The following is a 16,146-nucleotide window of genomic DNA, read 5'->3' on the forward strand; positions in this document are numbered from 1 at the left end:
GTGTGGAGATTCCTTAAAAAACTGGAAATAGAACTGCCATTGACTTAAAATCCTGACTATTGTGTCCTGAAGTCCAATGTATTTGGATCTAATTCAAGACTCTGTTCTTTTTCATTGATCTCTTTATTCATGTGCAGATTGGCACATAATATAATTGCTATCATATATTACAGATTTTGATAAGTAAAGAGACTAGCAGTCCCTTGTTACTATACTTTCTCAGAGGTATGCCTAGGCTTGTATATCTCTGTTCCAAATCATTGCAAATAAAATAATAAATTGAATATAAATAAAATAAATAATATAGTTTAAAATGCTGCTGCTACTAAGTTGCTTCGGTCGTGTCCGACTCTGTGCCACCCCCTAGACGGCAGCCCACCAGGCTTCCCCTTCTCTGGGATTCTCCAGGCAAGAACACTGGAGTGGGTTGTCATTCCCTTCTTCAATGCATGAAAGTGAGACGTGAAAGTGAAGTCGCTTAGTCGTGTCTGACTCCTAGCGACTCCATGGACTGCAGCCTACCAGGTTCCTGGTCCATGGGATTTTTCCAGGCAAGAGTACTGGAGTGGGTTGCCATTGCCTCCTCCAAGTTTAAAATGAAGTTAAAATAAATTTAAAATAGTTTAGTCACAAAATAATATTCAGTTATTATTTTCAATAAGATTCATTTTAAGAACAGTCATTTTAGAGGAGTTGATGTCTTTAGAGTTTTAAACTTGACTCAGTTATGAAGAAGGTACGGAGAAGGCTATGGCAACCCACTCCAGTACTCTTGCTTGGAAAATCCCATGGATGGAGGAGCCTGGTGGGCTGCAGTCCATGGGGTCTCTAAGAGCTGGACACGACTGAGCGAGTTCACTTTCAGGTATGAAAAGATGTTTTCAGTTAAAAGTCACCTTTTGTAAATTTGGGTAAAGCAGGAATTACAGTTCCTGCTTGTGTTTCTGTCCTTGTGGACATCTGCTGTTCTTCATCTATGACTCTGAAATACCAACTGACACCTGCTGTAAGAAAACAATCATCTCCTTCAGGAAGTCCAGGACTCACGTCTTTGCTGAGCATTTTTGCTGCTCTGATCTTCCCACCCATAGTGGTTGCCAATGAACACTATGTGGCCATCTGCAAAGCCCTGGACTCTGAAACCATCATGAGTGACAGGGATGTGGCTTTCTCTTTCAAGTAATAGGAACAGAAGGGTTGTACTTGCAACCACACAGATCTTCATAGTGTGGCTACCTGTCTGTGGTTCAATGTCAAAGACCATTCTTGTGTGCCTTAACCCTTTGTTGAAACTTGTCTGCATGGAATTCACATCCTTGGTCTCTGTTGCTGCCAATCATTGGTTCATTTATCCATTAAAATATTTTCCCTTGTTGGTCTCCTATGTGGTCATCTTGTCCTCCCTAGAGACATAGCTTGGAGGGGAGATGCAAAGTTCTCTTCACCTGTGTCTCTCACATCACTGTGGTCATCTTAGTTTTTCTGCCCTGCTTATTTGTGCATTTATATCCAAGGCTTGGGTACATTTTATATCATGATAAGGCCTTTGTTAAACTTCTTAGACTTCAAGCTCAGAAATTTAGACGTGAAAATGCTATGAGGAAGTTCTGGGATGATAAAGTGTCTTTGGGAAATAATCATAACAATAAAAAGTGAGTTTGTCTTTAAAATGGAAAAGAGAAAATACAATTTTTATTTTATTTTTAATATATTTATTTATTTTAATTGATAGCTAATTACTTTACAATATAGTAAATTACTATACAATATAGTAGTGGTTTTTGCCATACCTTGACACGAATCAGCCAAGGGTGTACATGTGTTCCCCATCCTGAACCCTGCTGCCACCTCCCTTCCCATCCCATCCCTCGGGGTTCTCCCAGTGCACTAGCCCTGAGCACCCTGTCTCATGCATCGGCACTGGACTGGTGATCTATTTCACATATGGTAATGTACATGTTTCAATGCAATTCTCTCAAATCATCCCACCCTCACCTTGTCTCACAGAGTCCAAAAGTCTGTTCTTTACATCTGTGTCTCTTTTGCTGTCTTGCATATAGGGTCATTGTTACCATCTTTCGAAATTCATATATATATATATATATATATATGTATATATATATCTTGTATTAGTGTTTTTCTTTCTGGCTTACTTCACTCTGTATATTAGCCTCCAGTTTCATCCACCCTCATTAGAACTGATTCAAATGCATTCTTTTTCATAGCTGAGTAATATTCCATTGTGTATATGTACCACAGCTTTCTTATCCATTTGTCTGCCAATGGACATCTAGGTTGCTTCTATGTCCTAGCTATTGTAAACAGTGCTGTGATGAATCTTGATGTATATGTGTCTCTTTCAATTCTGATTTCCCCGGTGTGTATGCCCGGCTGTGGGATTGCTGGGTCATATGGCAGTTCTATTTCGAGTTTTGTAAGGAATCTCCACACTGTTCTCCATAGTGGCTCTACTAGTTGGCATTCCCACCAACAGTGTAAGAGGGTTCCCTTTTCTCCACACCCTCTCCAGCATTTATTGTTTGTAGACATTTTGATAGCAGCTATTATGACTGGTGTGAAATGGTACCTCATTGTGGTTTTGATTTGCATTTCTCTGGCAATAGTGATGCTGAACATCTTTTCATGTGTTTGTTAGCCATCTGTATGTCTTCTTTGGAGAAATGTCTGCTTAGTTCTTTGGCCCATTTTTTGATAGGGCCATTTATTTTTCTGGTATGGAGCTGCATGAAATGCTTGTATGTTTTTGAGATTAGTTGTTTGTCAGTTGCTTCATTTGCTATTAATTTTTTCCCATTCTGAAGGCTGTCCTTTTACCTTGCTTATAGTTTCCTTCATTGTGCAAAAGCTTTTAAGTTTAGTTAGGTCCCATTTGTTAATTTTTGCCTTTATTTCCATTACTCTGGGAGGTGGGTCATAGAGGATCCTGCTGTGATTTATGTCAGAGAGTGTTTTGCCTATGTTTTCGTCTAGGAGTCTTATAGTTTCTGGTCTTACATTTAGATCTTTAATCCATTTTGAGTTGATTTTTTTGCATGGTGTTAGAAAGTGTTCTAGTTTCATTCTTTTACAAGAGGTTGACCAGTTTTCCCAGCACCACTTGTTAAAGTGATTGTCTTTTCTCCATCGCATAGTCTTGCCTCTTTTGTCAAAGATAATGTGTCCATAGGTGTGTGGATTTATCTCTGGGCTTTCTATTTTATTCCACTGCTCTATATGAGAAAATAAACTTTTATGATTGAAGACAACTGTACACTACTTAACAAAAGCATGCTGTTTTTGACATATAGCCACACAGAGGCAAGTTCCAGGTAGAGAGTGATTTACCATTTTAAAAATATATTTAGGTTTATGTATTTCCCAGTTGGTAGTTAACATTTATTTACTGTCAGAATTAGTTAGGATTTGGAAATTCCCTGCCAGTCCAGAGGTTGGGACTACACATTTTCATTGCCAAGGGCCTATGTTCAGCCTCTGGTAGAAAAACTAGAATCCCACAAGGTACACCACACAGCCACACACATAAAAAAGCCACACAAAACAGAATAATGGACAGACAACAACGTAGGCATGGAATATTGAAAAAAAGTTTGTTATAGTACAGTTCTAAAGATTTTTTGAAATGCAAATGTTTATTTTACTATGACTCATTGCAGTTTCTATTTCAGTTTCTAGTTAAGTCATCACATTTCCATGTAGCATAATTTAGTCCCTGTCACTCTGAGGGTAAACCCACCCCACTCAGTGTTTCATCAGTCACTTTGGTGTCTCTGCAGAGTGGAGTCAAAGTCCAATCTGTGCTGTGTAATCTGGGTGTATGTTCCCACTGCTTTATAGGGAGGAAGTTTCATATTATAAAATGCCCTCCTCCCCTGAATAACCAGGCAATCTGAGCTAGTCTGGAGGAGCACAAAATACTTCAAAAATGTTTGCTCTCTTGCACCTAAAATCTGATTTTCAGACTCCAAACTTATTTCAGGTCTGCTTTGTTTATTGATGAATCCTGAGTACTTAGAACAAAGCCTGGCCTATGGTAGATACTCAATGTTGATTGAGTTGATTATATAATACTTGGGTATTGACAATACACCCTAGTATATTTAAAATTGATAACCAACAAGGATCTACCATATATAGCACAGGGAACTCTATTCAACATCCTATAATAACCTAAATGGGAAAAGAATTTGAAAAATATTAGGTACGTGTATATGTACAACTCACTCACTTTGCTGAACACCTGAAGCTAATGTTAGTCAGCTATAATCCAATATAAAATAAATATAGAATATTAAAAAATAGAAATTTTAATTTAGCAATTATGTCATTGGATTCCTAGATGTTAATTGGCAGATGAATGAATAAGAACGTTGTAGTATACATATCCAATGGAATAATTACTCAGTTATAAAAAAGAATGCATTTAAGTCAGTTCTAATGAGGTGGATTAAGCTAGAGCCTATTATAAATGTGAAGTAAGTCAGAAATATATATTGTGTATTAAAGTGTATATATGGAATTTAGAAAGATAGTACTGATGATCCTATGTGAAGGGCAGCAAAAGAGACAGGCATAAAGAACAGATATTTGGACTCAGTGGAAGAAGGAGAGAGTGGGATGATTTGAGAGAGTAGCATTGAAACACACACCTTACCATGTATAAAACAGACAACCAGAGGGAGTTTGATGTAAGACACAGGGCACCCAAGCCAGCGTTCTGTGCCAACCTGGAGGGGTGGGATGGGAGGCGAGAGGGTGGAGGTTCAGGAGGGAGGGGACACAAGTATGCAGCAGAGGCTATCGTCCTCCAATTGAAGTAATAAATAAATTAAAAATAAAATTATTAAAAAATAGAAATTTTAATTTAGTTTTGTCATTAGATTGACATATTTATGTCTTAAATCCAGGTGTATCTAAAGCCAGACACGGTGGCTATCATGCTATAGTTCATGTTCATATCATAAACCAAACTAGGGGACAAACTTGCATCTTATGCATTGGCAAGTGAATTCTTCGTCACTGAGTCACCAGGAAAGCCCCTATCAGTTCAGTTCCATTCAGTCACTCAGTCATGTCCGACTCCTGGTGACCCCATGAACTGCAGCACGCCAGGCCTCCCTGTCCATCACCAACTCCCAGAGTCCACCCAAACCCATGTCTGTCGAGTTGGTGATGCCATCCAGCCATCTCATGCTCTGTCATCCCCTGCTCCTCCTGTTCTCAATCTTTCCCAGCATCAGGGTCTTTTCAAATGAGTCAGCTCTTCGCATCAGGTGGCCAAAGGACTGGAGTTTCAGCTTCAACATCAGTCCTTCCAGGGAACACCCAGGACCGATCTCCTTTAGGATGGACTGGTTGGATCTCCATGCAGTCCAAGGGACTCTCAAGAGTCTTCCACAACACCACAATTCAAAAGCATCAATTCTTCGGTGCTCAGCATTCTTTATAGTCCAACTCTCACATCCGTACACGACTACTGGAAAAACCATAGCCTTGACTAGACGGACCTCTGTTGACAAAGTCATGTCTTTGCTTTTTAATATGCTGTCTAGGTTGGTCATAACTTTTCTTCCAAGGAGTAAGTGTCTTTTAATTTCATGGCTGCAATCATCATCTGCAGTAATTTTGGAGCCCCCAAAATAAAGTCTGACACTGTTTCCACTGTTTCCCCATCTATTTGCCATGAACTGATGGGACCAGATGCCATGGTCTTAGTTTTCTGAATGTTGAACTTTAAGCCAACTTTTTCACTCTCCTCTTTCACTTTCATCAAGAGGCTCTTCAGTTCTTCTTCACTTTCTGCCATAAGGGTGCTGTCATCTGCATATCTGAGGTTATAGATATTTCTCTTGACAATCTTGATTCCAGCTTGTGCTTCTTCCAGCCCAGCATTTCTCATGATGTACTCTGCATATAAGTTAAATAAGCAGAGTGACAATATACAGCCTCGACATTCTCCTTTTCCTGTTTGGAACCAGTCTGTTGTTCTATATTCTATATCCAGTTCTAACTGTTGCTTCCTGACATGCATATATATTTCTCAAGAGGCAAGTCAGGTGGTCTGATATTCCCATCTCTTTCAGAATTATCCCCAGTTTATTGTTATCCACACAGTCAAAGGCTTTGGCATAGTCAATAAAGCAGAAATAGATATTTCTCTGGAACTCTCTTGCTTTTTCGATGGAGTCCCTATGGATGTTCTTTAAAAACTTTATGGAAAATCCCAGTGAATTAATTACACAAGAATCAGCCTTGGACACATTCCAAGACCCAGTAATAATTGCAGCTGGAAGGGATGAAATAGCCTGTGATCTTCACCCCTGAAAGGAAGAAGATGCTATTCGCTTAGTAACTGCCATAAAATTTTAAGAAGGCCCATTCTTAGACTTATAGCATGACTTAAAAAGAATCACAGGAATGTCTTTCAAAATCTCAACTAGTTTGGTCATGTTAATATGACAGAGTGAAAAGAAGTGGACAGTCAAAGGTTATTTATATTTTTGAAGTTAGGAAGAAAGAAGTTACTTGTGAACAATTTCCCTGCCAAATAACTAGTTGATTTTGTCTATGTATTGTAGTATATGCTGGACATTTTGATATATTTCCTAAAGCAATAAACTTGTTTTTCAGTGTGTGCACCGTGGAATTGCTTTCAAATAATCTACACTGCACTTAAAATGACCTGAATAATCAGAAGACTCCATGAAGCAAATGGATGGACAGTCAAATAAACTATATGCTTAAGTAATAAAGTGGCTTTTTGTCCTCTTTGTCAAACTGGATGAAAAATAATTCCAAGTGTTTATGAGTAGCTTCAAGTTATTCTTCAGGTTCTGAACAAGCCTCCAGAAGGTAAGACTAACATTAAATAGTGGGAACCAAGCTCACAGTTGTTAGACCTTATTTCTTATATAGGAAAATAAATAACTTTAAAATCAATCATAAAAAATAAAAAAAATCAATCAAACAAATTCAATTCTAGGTATATGACTTAAAAAAGTGTACTTGAGAAAATGAATTAGATATTCTGAACCTTAGGTTCTTCACTTATGAAATAAAGATTATAGTTCTTGCTAGTGTAAATATTAAATGTGTTATATTAAACTATGAGTGAGTGATTGGAGTATACTGTAGGAGTTTGGAGAAGTAGAGTGATGTTATCAGAAGAAGGTTAAAAAGGACATTTTGGGCTGTAGCAGGAGAACCAGCTTTTGAGGCCAATATAAATGTGGAGAGACTTAGCAGGAGGCTGTTACCGTGGAACAGGAAAAAATTAAAAGTACGGAATGATCAATTTTGTGATATATTCTGAAAGTAGAGTTAGTACGATTTAAATTTCATGAAAGTGACAAATTTAAGTAAAGAGCACTGAAATTTTGTTTCTGAACACTAACATGAAAATTATAGTATTTAATGAGATAAATAAGGAATGCTCTTTATATTTAGAAAATGCTCATGTTTATTGTGGAAAATTTAGAAGATATGTTTTATAAATATTAAATTGCTATTGATTTGGATTTCAAAATTAGAGATGTTGCAAATAACCTTGTTATTGTTGCAGTCTAATTTATTGGTCAAAAAAGGGAAATAACCACCTACACAGACCAAAGAAATGTCAGTGAGGTTAGAGACAATTTAGGATAAGGAATTCATCTATTCACACATTCATCTACCCACACTGATTATGTGTATTACCTTGAGTGTGTTTCATGTATTATACTTTGTGTCTTTATAAATGCTGCACCTTTTCATGGCTTTATTTCTTTATGCTTTTGATTGTTTTTTACACTCAGCTGAAGCATTACTTCCTCTTGAAAGACTTCTGTGACACTCACTTGATGTACTCCTATATTCTGACTCCTCAGCACTGTGCAAATTTAATGGAACTTCATACACGTGTCAGGAATTTTTTGTTGTTGTTGTTCCGTGTCATATCACTGAGGTTAACAACAAACAAAAAACAACTATGCCTTATTCAACTTGGTAATCAAAATTTCTATGACACATTAGACACAAATAGATGTTCTATTTACATTCTTCCAATGAATGAATAAATAAATAAAAATTCTTATACATTTGAGCATTTTCCCCCTTTAAGTGTTTCCCTCCTTGTTTTTCTTAGGTAAACTGCTTTAATATGTGAAGTCAGCTCCTGTCCAGATTAGATGGAATCAAGAAATAATGTAACCTACTTTGTCCTTCTGGGCCTCACACAGAATCCAAAGGAGCAGAAAGTCCTTTCTGTTTTGTTCCTGTTCATCTACCTTTTGTCTCTGGTGGGCACCCTTCTTATTACAGTGACTATAGCTGTCAGTGAGACTCTGAACTCACCCATGTACTTTTTTCTTGCTAGCTTATCATGTATGGATGTCACTTACTCCACTTCTATCACTCCCAGATTGATTTCAGAGTTGTTATTTGGGGAAAAAAACATATCCTTTGAATCTTGCATGACCCAACTGTTTGCAGAGCACCTTTTTGCTGGATCAGGGGTCTTCCTTCTGCTGGTGATGGCCTATGACCGCTATGTGGCCATCTGTAAGCCCTTGCATTACTTGGTGATCATGAGGCAGAGGGTGTGTGTTGTGTTGCTGGTGCTGTCCTGGGTTGGAGGTTTTCTGCACTCAGTAATTCAACTTAGTACTGTTTATGGGCTCCCATTCTGTGGCCCAAATGTCATTGATCACTATATTTGTGACATGTACCCCTTATTGGAACTCGTCTGTACTGACACCTATGTCATTGGCCTCTTAGTGCTGGCCAATGGAGGACTGATCTGCACTATAGTGTTTCTGCTCTTGCTCGTCTCCTATGGAGTCATCCTGCACTTTCTGAAGAACCTGAGTCAGGAAGGGAGGCGGAAAGCCCTCCAGACCTGTGGTTCCCACATCACTGTGGTTGTCTGTTTCTTTGTTCCCTGCATTTTCATGTATGTGAGACCTGCTAAAACATTCCCCATTGACAAATCTGTGAGTGTATTTTATACAGTCATAACTCCCATGCTGAATCCATTTATCTACAGTCTAAGAAATTCTGAGTTGACTAATGCTATGAAGAAGCTCTGGAGAAGAAACATCATATCTCATAATAAATAAGTGCATCATCTACCATGAAGGGAGCCATTTGACAGTAGGTTCCATTTCCTTAGAATGCAGAAGTCATTTTAAAATTTGATTCTGATTTAAAATTTTTTCTTTAAAAAGAAAATATCTCTCTCTTCAAAAAGTTTCTGATAATTGCGATTAAAGATTCTAATTATACAGCTGTGCTATTAATAACAGTTTCCTCCATACTAGAATGTAAGGTTCATAGTTACTTCTTTATCACTGTACCTAGAAATATGTAATGCCTGTATGGTAAGGACTTAATAATAAATAATGATTAAGTGGGAAAGCATTATAGAGTAACACTGATTTTTAGTCAATTTATGCATTTACCTTTTTTACTCTTTTTCAGAGACAAGATAAATTTTATTTAGTTGCTCTTAATTTACATAAACTTTTTAATTTTTACAATGTAAAATATTTAATTGTATATAGGCCCCTTTGTTAGTATATTTCAGTTGCATTATACACAAATGTTTTACTTTAATACTGTTAGTGTTCACAAGTAAATTGAAGTAAAATAGATAATAATAAGGGAGAAGGCAATGGCACCCCACTGCAGAACTCTTGCCTGGAAAATCCCCTGGATGGAGGAGCCTGGTAGGCTGAAGTCCATGTGGTCTCTAAGAGTCAGACATGACTGAGCGACTTCACTTTCACTTTTCTATGTCATGCATTGGAGAAGGAAATGGCAACCCACTCCAGTGTTCTTGCCTGGAGAATCCCAGGGACGGGGGAGCCTGGTAGCCTGCCATCCATGGGGTCACACAGAGTCGAACACGACTAAAGTGACTTAGCAGTAGTAGCAGTAGCCGATAATAATAAACAACATAAATAAAACCAAATATTATGGGGTGAAGTGTCAAACAAATTTCTCCCTTTTCTCTCAATATTTTCCAATCTTCATGCTAAGAGGTAGAATCTATTTTTTTCCCCTTAATTTTCATCTACTAAAAATCTTTGTGAATGCCAGTGTATTTGCCTTATACATATTTGCTTTTTCTATATACATCACACTTGCTTTTACTATGCCACATCTTAAAGCTATTTCAATGTCAGCTCAAACATATCCCTTAACTTTTCTCATGTTTCACAATACTTCTTATAAATTTATATTAAAATTCATATGCCCATTCCTTTTCATGTGCTTTTAAACTTTTTTATGATAAGCAGTTTTCAAATAAATATATGGTTTGGAATATGTGCAAATATGAATACCAAGGCATAAAATTGTTGATTTGATATTTGAATCAATGATCAGGTAACATATGCATTTAAAGTGTTGATATTGATAGTTATTGACAAACTATTTTTCTGGAGGTTGTATAACAACTACAGTCTTGTCTACTGTCAGTGAGAATTCTTTTGTCCATATTTTCAAGACCAGTACCTGAAAAATATTTATAACAACTGATTAAAGTTATTATTTTTTTTTAAATTTTATTTTATTTTTAAACTTTACAATATTGTATTGGTTTTGCCAAATATAGAAATGAATCCACCACAGGTATACATGTGTTTCCCATCCTGAACCCTCCTTCCTCCTCCCTCCCCACACCATCCCTCTGGGTCGTCCCAGTGCACCAGGCCCAAGCATCCAGCATCGCGCATTGAACCTGGACTGGCGACTGGTTTCATATATGATATTATACGTATTTCAATGCCATTTTCCCAAATCATCCCACCCTCTCCCTCTCCCACAGAGTCCAAAAGACTGTTCTATATATCAGTGTCTGTTTTGCTGTCTCGTATACAGGGTTATTGTTACCATCTTTCTAAATTCTATATATATGTGTTAGTATACTGTATTGGTGTTTTTCTTTCTGGCTTAATTCACTCTGTATAATAGGCTCCAGTTTCATCACCTCATTAGAACTGACTCAAATGTATTCTTTTTAATGGCTGAGTAATACTCCATTGTGTATATGTACCACAGCTTTCTTATCCATTCATCTGCTGATGGACATCTAGGTTGCTTCCATCTCCTGGCTATTATAAACAGTGGTGAGATGAACATTGGGGTAGACATGTCTCTTTCAGTTCTGGTTTACTCCGTGTGTATGCCCAGCAGTGGGATTGCTGGGTCGTATGTCTGTTCTATTTCCAGTTTTTTAAGGAATCTCCACACTGTTCTCCATAGTGGCTGTACTAGTTTGCATTCCCACCAACAGTGTAAGAGGGTCCCCTTTTCTCCACACCGTCTCCTGCATTTATTGCTTGTAGACTTTTGGATCGCAGCCATTCTGACTGGCGTGAAATGGTACCTCATTGTGGTTTTGATTTGCATTTCTCTGATAATGAGTGATGTTGAGCATCTTTTCATGTGTTTGTTAGCCATCTGTATGTCTTTTTGGAGAAATGTCTATTTAGTTCTTTGGCCCATTTTTTGATTGGGTCGTTTATTTTTCTGGAATTGAGCTGCAGGAGTTGCTTGTGTATTTTTGAGATTAGTTGTTTGTCAGTTGCTTCATTCGCTATTATTTTCTCCTGTTCTAAATGCTGTCTTTTCACCTTGCTTATAGTTTTGTTGTGCAGAAGCTTTTAATTTTAATTAGACCCCATTTGTTTATTTTTGCTTTTATTTCCAGTATTCTGGGAGGTGGATCATAGAGGATTCTGCTATGATGTATGTCGGAGAGTGTTTTGCCTATGTTAATTTTTAAAACATTTTTGATATCATATGGAAACTTTTGATTTGTATTGAATTAATTTTGTTATTGGAGGTAAATATGGATTGAATTTTTAGTTGTTTCTCTAAATTTTAGGTTTCTTTTAATGGTCACGTAAATATATTTTTGCCATTGATTTAAAATCCTGACTATTGTATCCTGAAGTCCAATGTATTTGAATCTGATTCAAGACTCTATCCTTTTTCATTGATCTCTTTATTCATGTGCAGATTTGCACATAATATAATTGCTATAATATATAACACATTTTGATGAGTAAAGAGACTAGCAGTCCCTCATTACTATTCTTTTTCAGAGGTATGCCTAAGCTTGTATATCTCTGTTCCAATTTATTACAAATAAAATAATAAATTGAATATAAATAAGATAAATAATAAAGTTTAAAAGGCTGCTGCTGCTAAGTCACTTCAGTCGTGCCCAACTCTGTGCACCCCATAGACGGCAGCCCACCAGGCTCCCTCGTCCCTGGAATTCTCCAGGCAAGAACACTGGAGTGGGCTGCCATTTCCTTCTCCAATGCATGGAAGTGAAAAGTGAAAGTGAAGTTGCTCAGTCGTGCTCGACTCTTAGCGACCCCATGGACTGCAGCCTACCAGGCTCCTTAGTCCATAGGATTTTCAGGCAAGAGTACTGGAGTGGGTTTCCATTGCCTCCTCCGAGTTTAAAATGAAGTTAAAATAAATTTAAAATAGTTTATTCACAAAATAATATTCCGTTGTTATTGTCAATAAAATTATTTTTGCTGCTGCTGCTGCTAAGTCGCTTCAGTTGTGTCCGACTCTGTGCGACCCCATAGACAGTAGCCCATCAGGGTCTGCCATCCCTGGGATTCTCCAGGCAAGAACACTGGAGTGGGTTGCCATTTCCTTCTCCGTTGTGTGAAAGTGAAAAGTGAAAGTGAAGTCGCTCAGTCGTGTCCGACTCTTAGCGACCCCATGGACTGCAGCCTACCAGGCTCCTCCTTCCATGCGATTTTCTAGGCAAGAGTACTGGAGTGGCTTGCCATTGCCTTCTCACAAGATTCTTTTTAAGAAGGGTCATTTTAGAGGAGTTATGTCTTTAGAGTATAAAACTGTGACCCAGGTATGAAAAGATGTTTTCAGTTAAAAGTCACCTTTTGTAAATTTGGGTAAAGCAGGAATTACAGTTCTTGCTTGTGTTTCTGTCCTTGTGGACATGTGCTGTTCTTCATCTATGATACCTGAAATACCAACTGACACCTGCTGTAAGAAAACAATCATCTCCTTCAGGAAGTCCAGGACTCACGTCTTTGCTGAGCATCTTTTGCTGCTCTGATCTTCCCACCCATAGTGGTCGCCAATGAGCACTATGTGGCCATCTGCAAAGCCCTGGACTCTGAACCCATCATGAGTGACAGGGTTGTGGCTTCCTCTTTCAAGTAATAGGAACAGAAGGGTTGTACTTGCAACCACACAGATCTTCATAATGTGGCTGCCTGTCTGTGGTTCAATGTCAAAGACCATTCTTGTGTGCCTTAACCCTTTGCTGAAACTTGTCTGAATGGAATTCACATCCTTGGTTTCTGTTGCTGCCAATCATTGGTTCATTTATCCATTAAAATATTTTCCCTTGTTGGTCTCCTATGTGGTCATCTTGTCCTCCCTAGAGACATAGCTTGGAGGGGAGATGCAAAGTTCTCTTCACCTGTGTCTCTTACATCATTGTGGTCATCTTAGTTTTTCTGCCCTGCTTATTTGTGCATTGGTATCCAAGGCTTGGGTACATTTTATATCATGATAAGGCCTTTGTTAAACTTCTTAGACTTCAAGCTCAGAAATTTAGACATGAAAATGCTATGAGGAAGTTCTGGGATGATAAAGTGTCTTTGGGAAATAATCATAACAATAAAAAGTGAGTTTGTCTTTAAAATGGAAAAGAGAAAATACAATTTTTATTTTATTTTTAATATATTTATTTATTTTATTGATAGCTAATTACTTTACAGTATAGTAAATTACTATACAATATAGTAGTGGTTTTTGCCATACCTTGACACGAATCAGCCAAGGGTGTACATGTGTTCCCCATCCTGAACCCTGCTGCCACCTCCCTTCCCATCCCATCCCTCAGGGTTCTCCCAGGGCACCAGCCCTGAGCACCCTGTCTCATGCATTGCAACTGGACTGGCGATCTATTTCACATTTGGTAATGTACATGTTTCAATGCTATTCTCTCAAATCATCCCACCCTCACCTTGTCTCACAGAGTCCAAAAGTCTGTTCTTTACATCTGTGTCTCTTTTGCAGTCTTGCATATAGGGTCATTGTTACTATCTTTCTAAATTCCATATATATATATCAATATCTTTTATTAGTGTTTTTCTTTCTGGCTTACTTCACTCTGTATAATAGCCTCCAGTTTCATCCACCCTCATTAGAACTGATTCAAGTGCATTCTTTTTCATAGCTGAGTAATATTCCATTGTGTATATGTACCACGGCTTTCTTATCCATTTGTCTGCCAGTGGAGATCTAGGTTGCTTCTATGTCCTAGCTATTGTAAACAGTGCTGTGATGAATCTTGGTGTATATGCATCTCTTTCAATTCTGATTTCCTTGGTGTATATGCCCAGCAGTGGGGTTGCTGGGTCATATGGCAGTTCTGTTTCCAGTTTTGTAAGGAATCTCCACACTGTTCTCCATAGTGGCTGTATTAGTTGGCATTCCAACCAACAGTGTAAGAGGGTTCTCTTTTCTCCACACCCTCTCCAGCATTTATTGTTTGTAGACATTTTGATAGCAGCTATTATGACTGGTGTGAAATGGTACCTCATTGTGGTTTTGATTTGCATTTCTCTGGCAATAGTGATGCTGAACATCTTTTCATGTGTTTGTTAGCCATCTGTATGTCTTCTTTGGAGAAATGTCTGCTTAGTTCTTTGGCCCATTTTTTGATAGGGCCATTTATTTCTCTGGTATGGAGCTGCATGAAATGCTTGTATGTTTTTGAGATTAGTTGTTTGTCAGTTGCTTCATTTGCTATTAATTTTTTCCCATTCTGAAGGCTGTCCTTTTACCTTGCTTATAATTTCCTTCATTGTGCAAAAGCTTTTAAGTTTAGTTAGGTCCCATTTGTTAATTTTTGCCTTTATTTCCATTACTCTGGGAGGTGGGTCATAGAGGATCCTGCTGTGATTTATGTCAGAGAGTGTTTTGCCTATGTTTTCGTCTAGGAGTCTTATAGTTTCTGGTCTTACATTTAGATCTTTAATCCATTTTGAGTTGATTTTTTTGCATGGTGTTAGAAAGTGTTCTAGTTTCATTCTTTTACAAGAGGTTGACCAGTTTTCCCAGCACCACTTGTTAAAGTGATTGTCTTTTCTCCATTGCATAGTCTTGCCTCTTTTGTCAAAGATAATGTGTCCATAGGTGTGTGGATTTATCTCTGGGCTTTCTATTTTATTCCATTGATTTATATGAGAAAATAAACTTTTATGATTGAAGACAACTGTACACTATTTATCAAAAGCACGCTGATTTTGACATATAGCCACACAGAGGCCAGTTCCAGGTAGAGAATGGTTTACCATTATAAAAATATATTTAGGTTTATGTATTACCCAGTTGGTAGTTAATGTTTATTTACTGTCAAAATTAGTTAGGATTTGGAAATTCCCTGCCAGTCCAGAGGTTGGGACTACACACTTTCATTGCCAAGGGCCTATGTTCAGCCCCTGGTAGAAGGACTAGAATCCCACAAGGTACACCACACAGCCACACACATAAAAAAGCCACACCAAACAGACAAACGGACAGACAAAAACGTAGGCATGGAATATTGAAAAAAAGAGTTTGTTATAGTACAGTTCTAAAGATTTTTTGAAATGCAAATGTTTATTTTACTATGACTCATTGCAGTTTCTAGTTAAGTCATCACGTTTCCATGTAGCATAATTTATTCCCTGTCACTCTGAGGGTAAACCCACCCCACTCAGTGTTTCATCAGTCACTTTGGTGTCTCTGCAGAGTGGAGTCGAAGTCCAATCTGTGGTGTGTAATCTGGGTGTATGTTCCCACTGCTTTGTAGGGAGGAAGTTTCATATTATAAAATGTCCTCCTCCCCTGAATAACCAGGCAATCTGAGCTAGTCTGGAGGAGCACAAAATACTTCAAAAATGTTTGCTCTCTTGCACCTAAAATCTGATTTTCAGACTCCAAACTTATTTCAGGTCTGCTTTGTTTATTGATGAATCCTGAGTACTTAGAACAATGCCTGGCCTATGGTAGATACTCAATATTGATTGAGTTGACTATGTAACACTTGGGCATGACAATACACACTAGTATATTTATAATTGATAACCAACAAGGATC

General features: G+C 37.8%; 1 protein-coding gene across 1 annotated transcript; it reads left to right on the forward strand.

Moving 5' to 3' along the window:
- Positions 1-8,183: 8,183 nt before the first annotated feature.
- Positions 8,184-9,113, forward strand: LOC129628423 (olfactory receptor 4A47-like). Its single transcript, XM_055547867.1, has one exon. The coding sequence runs from the start codon at positions 8,184-8,186 to the stop codon at positions 9,111-9,113; it is 930 nt and encodes a 309-aa protein (XP_055403842.1).
- The last annotated feature ends 7,033 nt before the right edge of the window (positions 9,114-16,146 follow it).

Source organism: Bubalus kerabau, chromosome 15 (assembly GCF_029407905.1).
Source record: "Bubalus kerabau isolate K-KA32 ecotype Philippines breed swamp buffalo chromosome 15, PCC_UOA_SB_1v2, whole genome shotgun sequence".
In the NCBI taxonomy this organism is placed as follows: Eukaryota; Metazoa; Chordata; class Mammalia; order Artiodactyla; family Bovidae; genus Bubalus; species Bubalus kerabau.

Bases quoted from the DNA above. Each gene is read 5' to 3' on its own strand.
- LOC129628423 (XM_055547867.1), top strand. From the start codon at position 8,184: ATGGAATCAAGAAATAATGTAACCTACTTTGTCCTTCTGGGCCTCACA.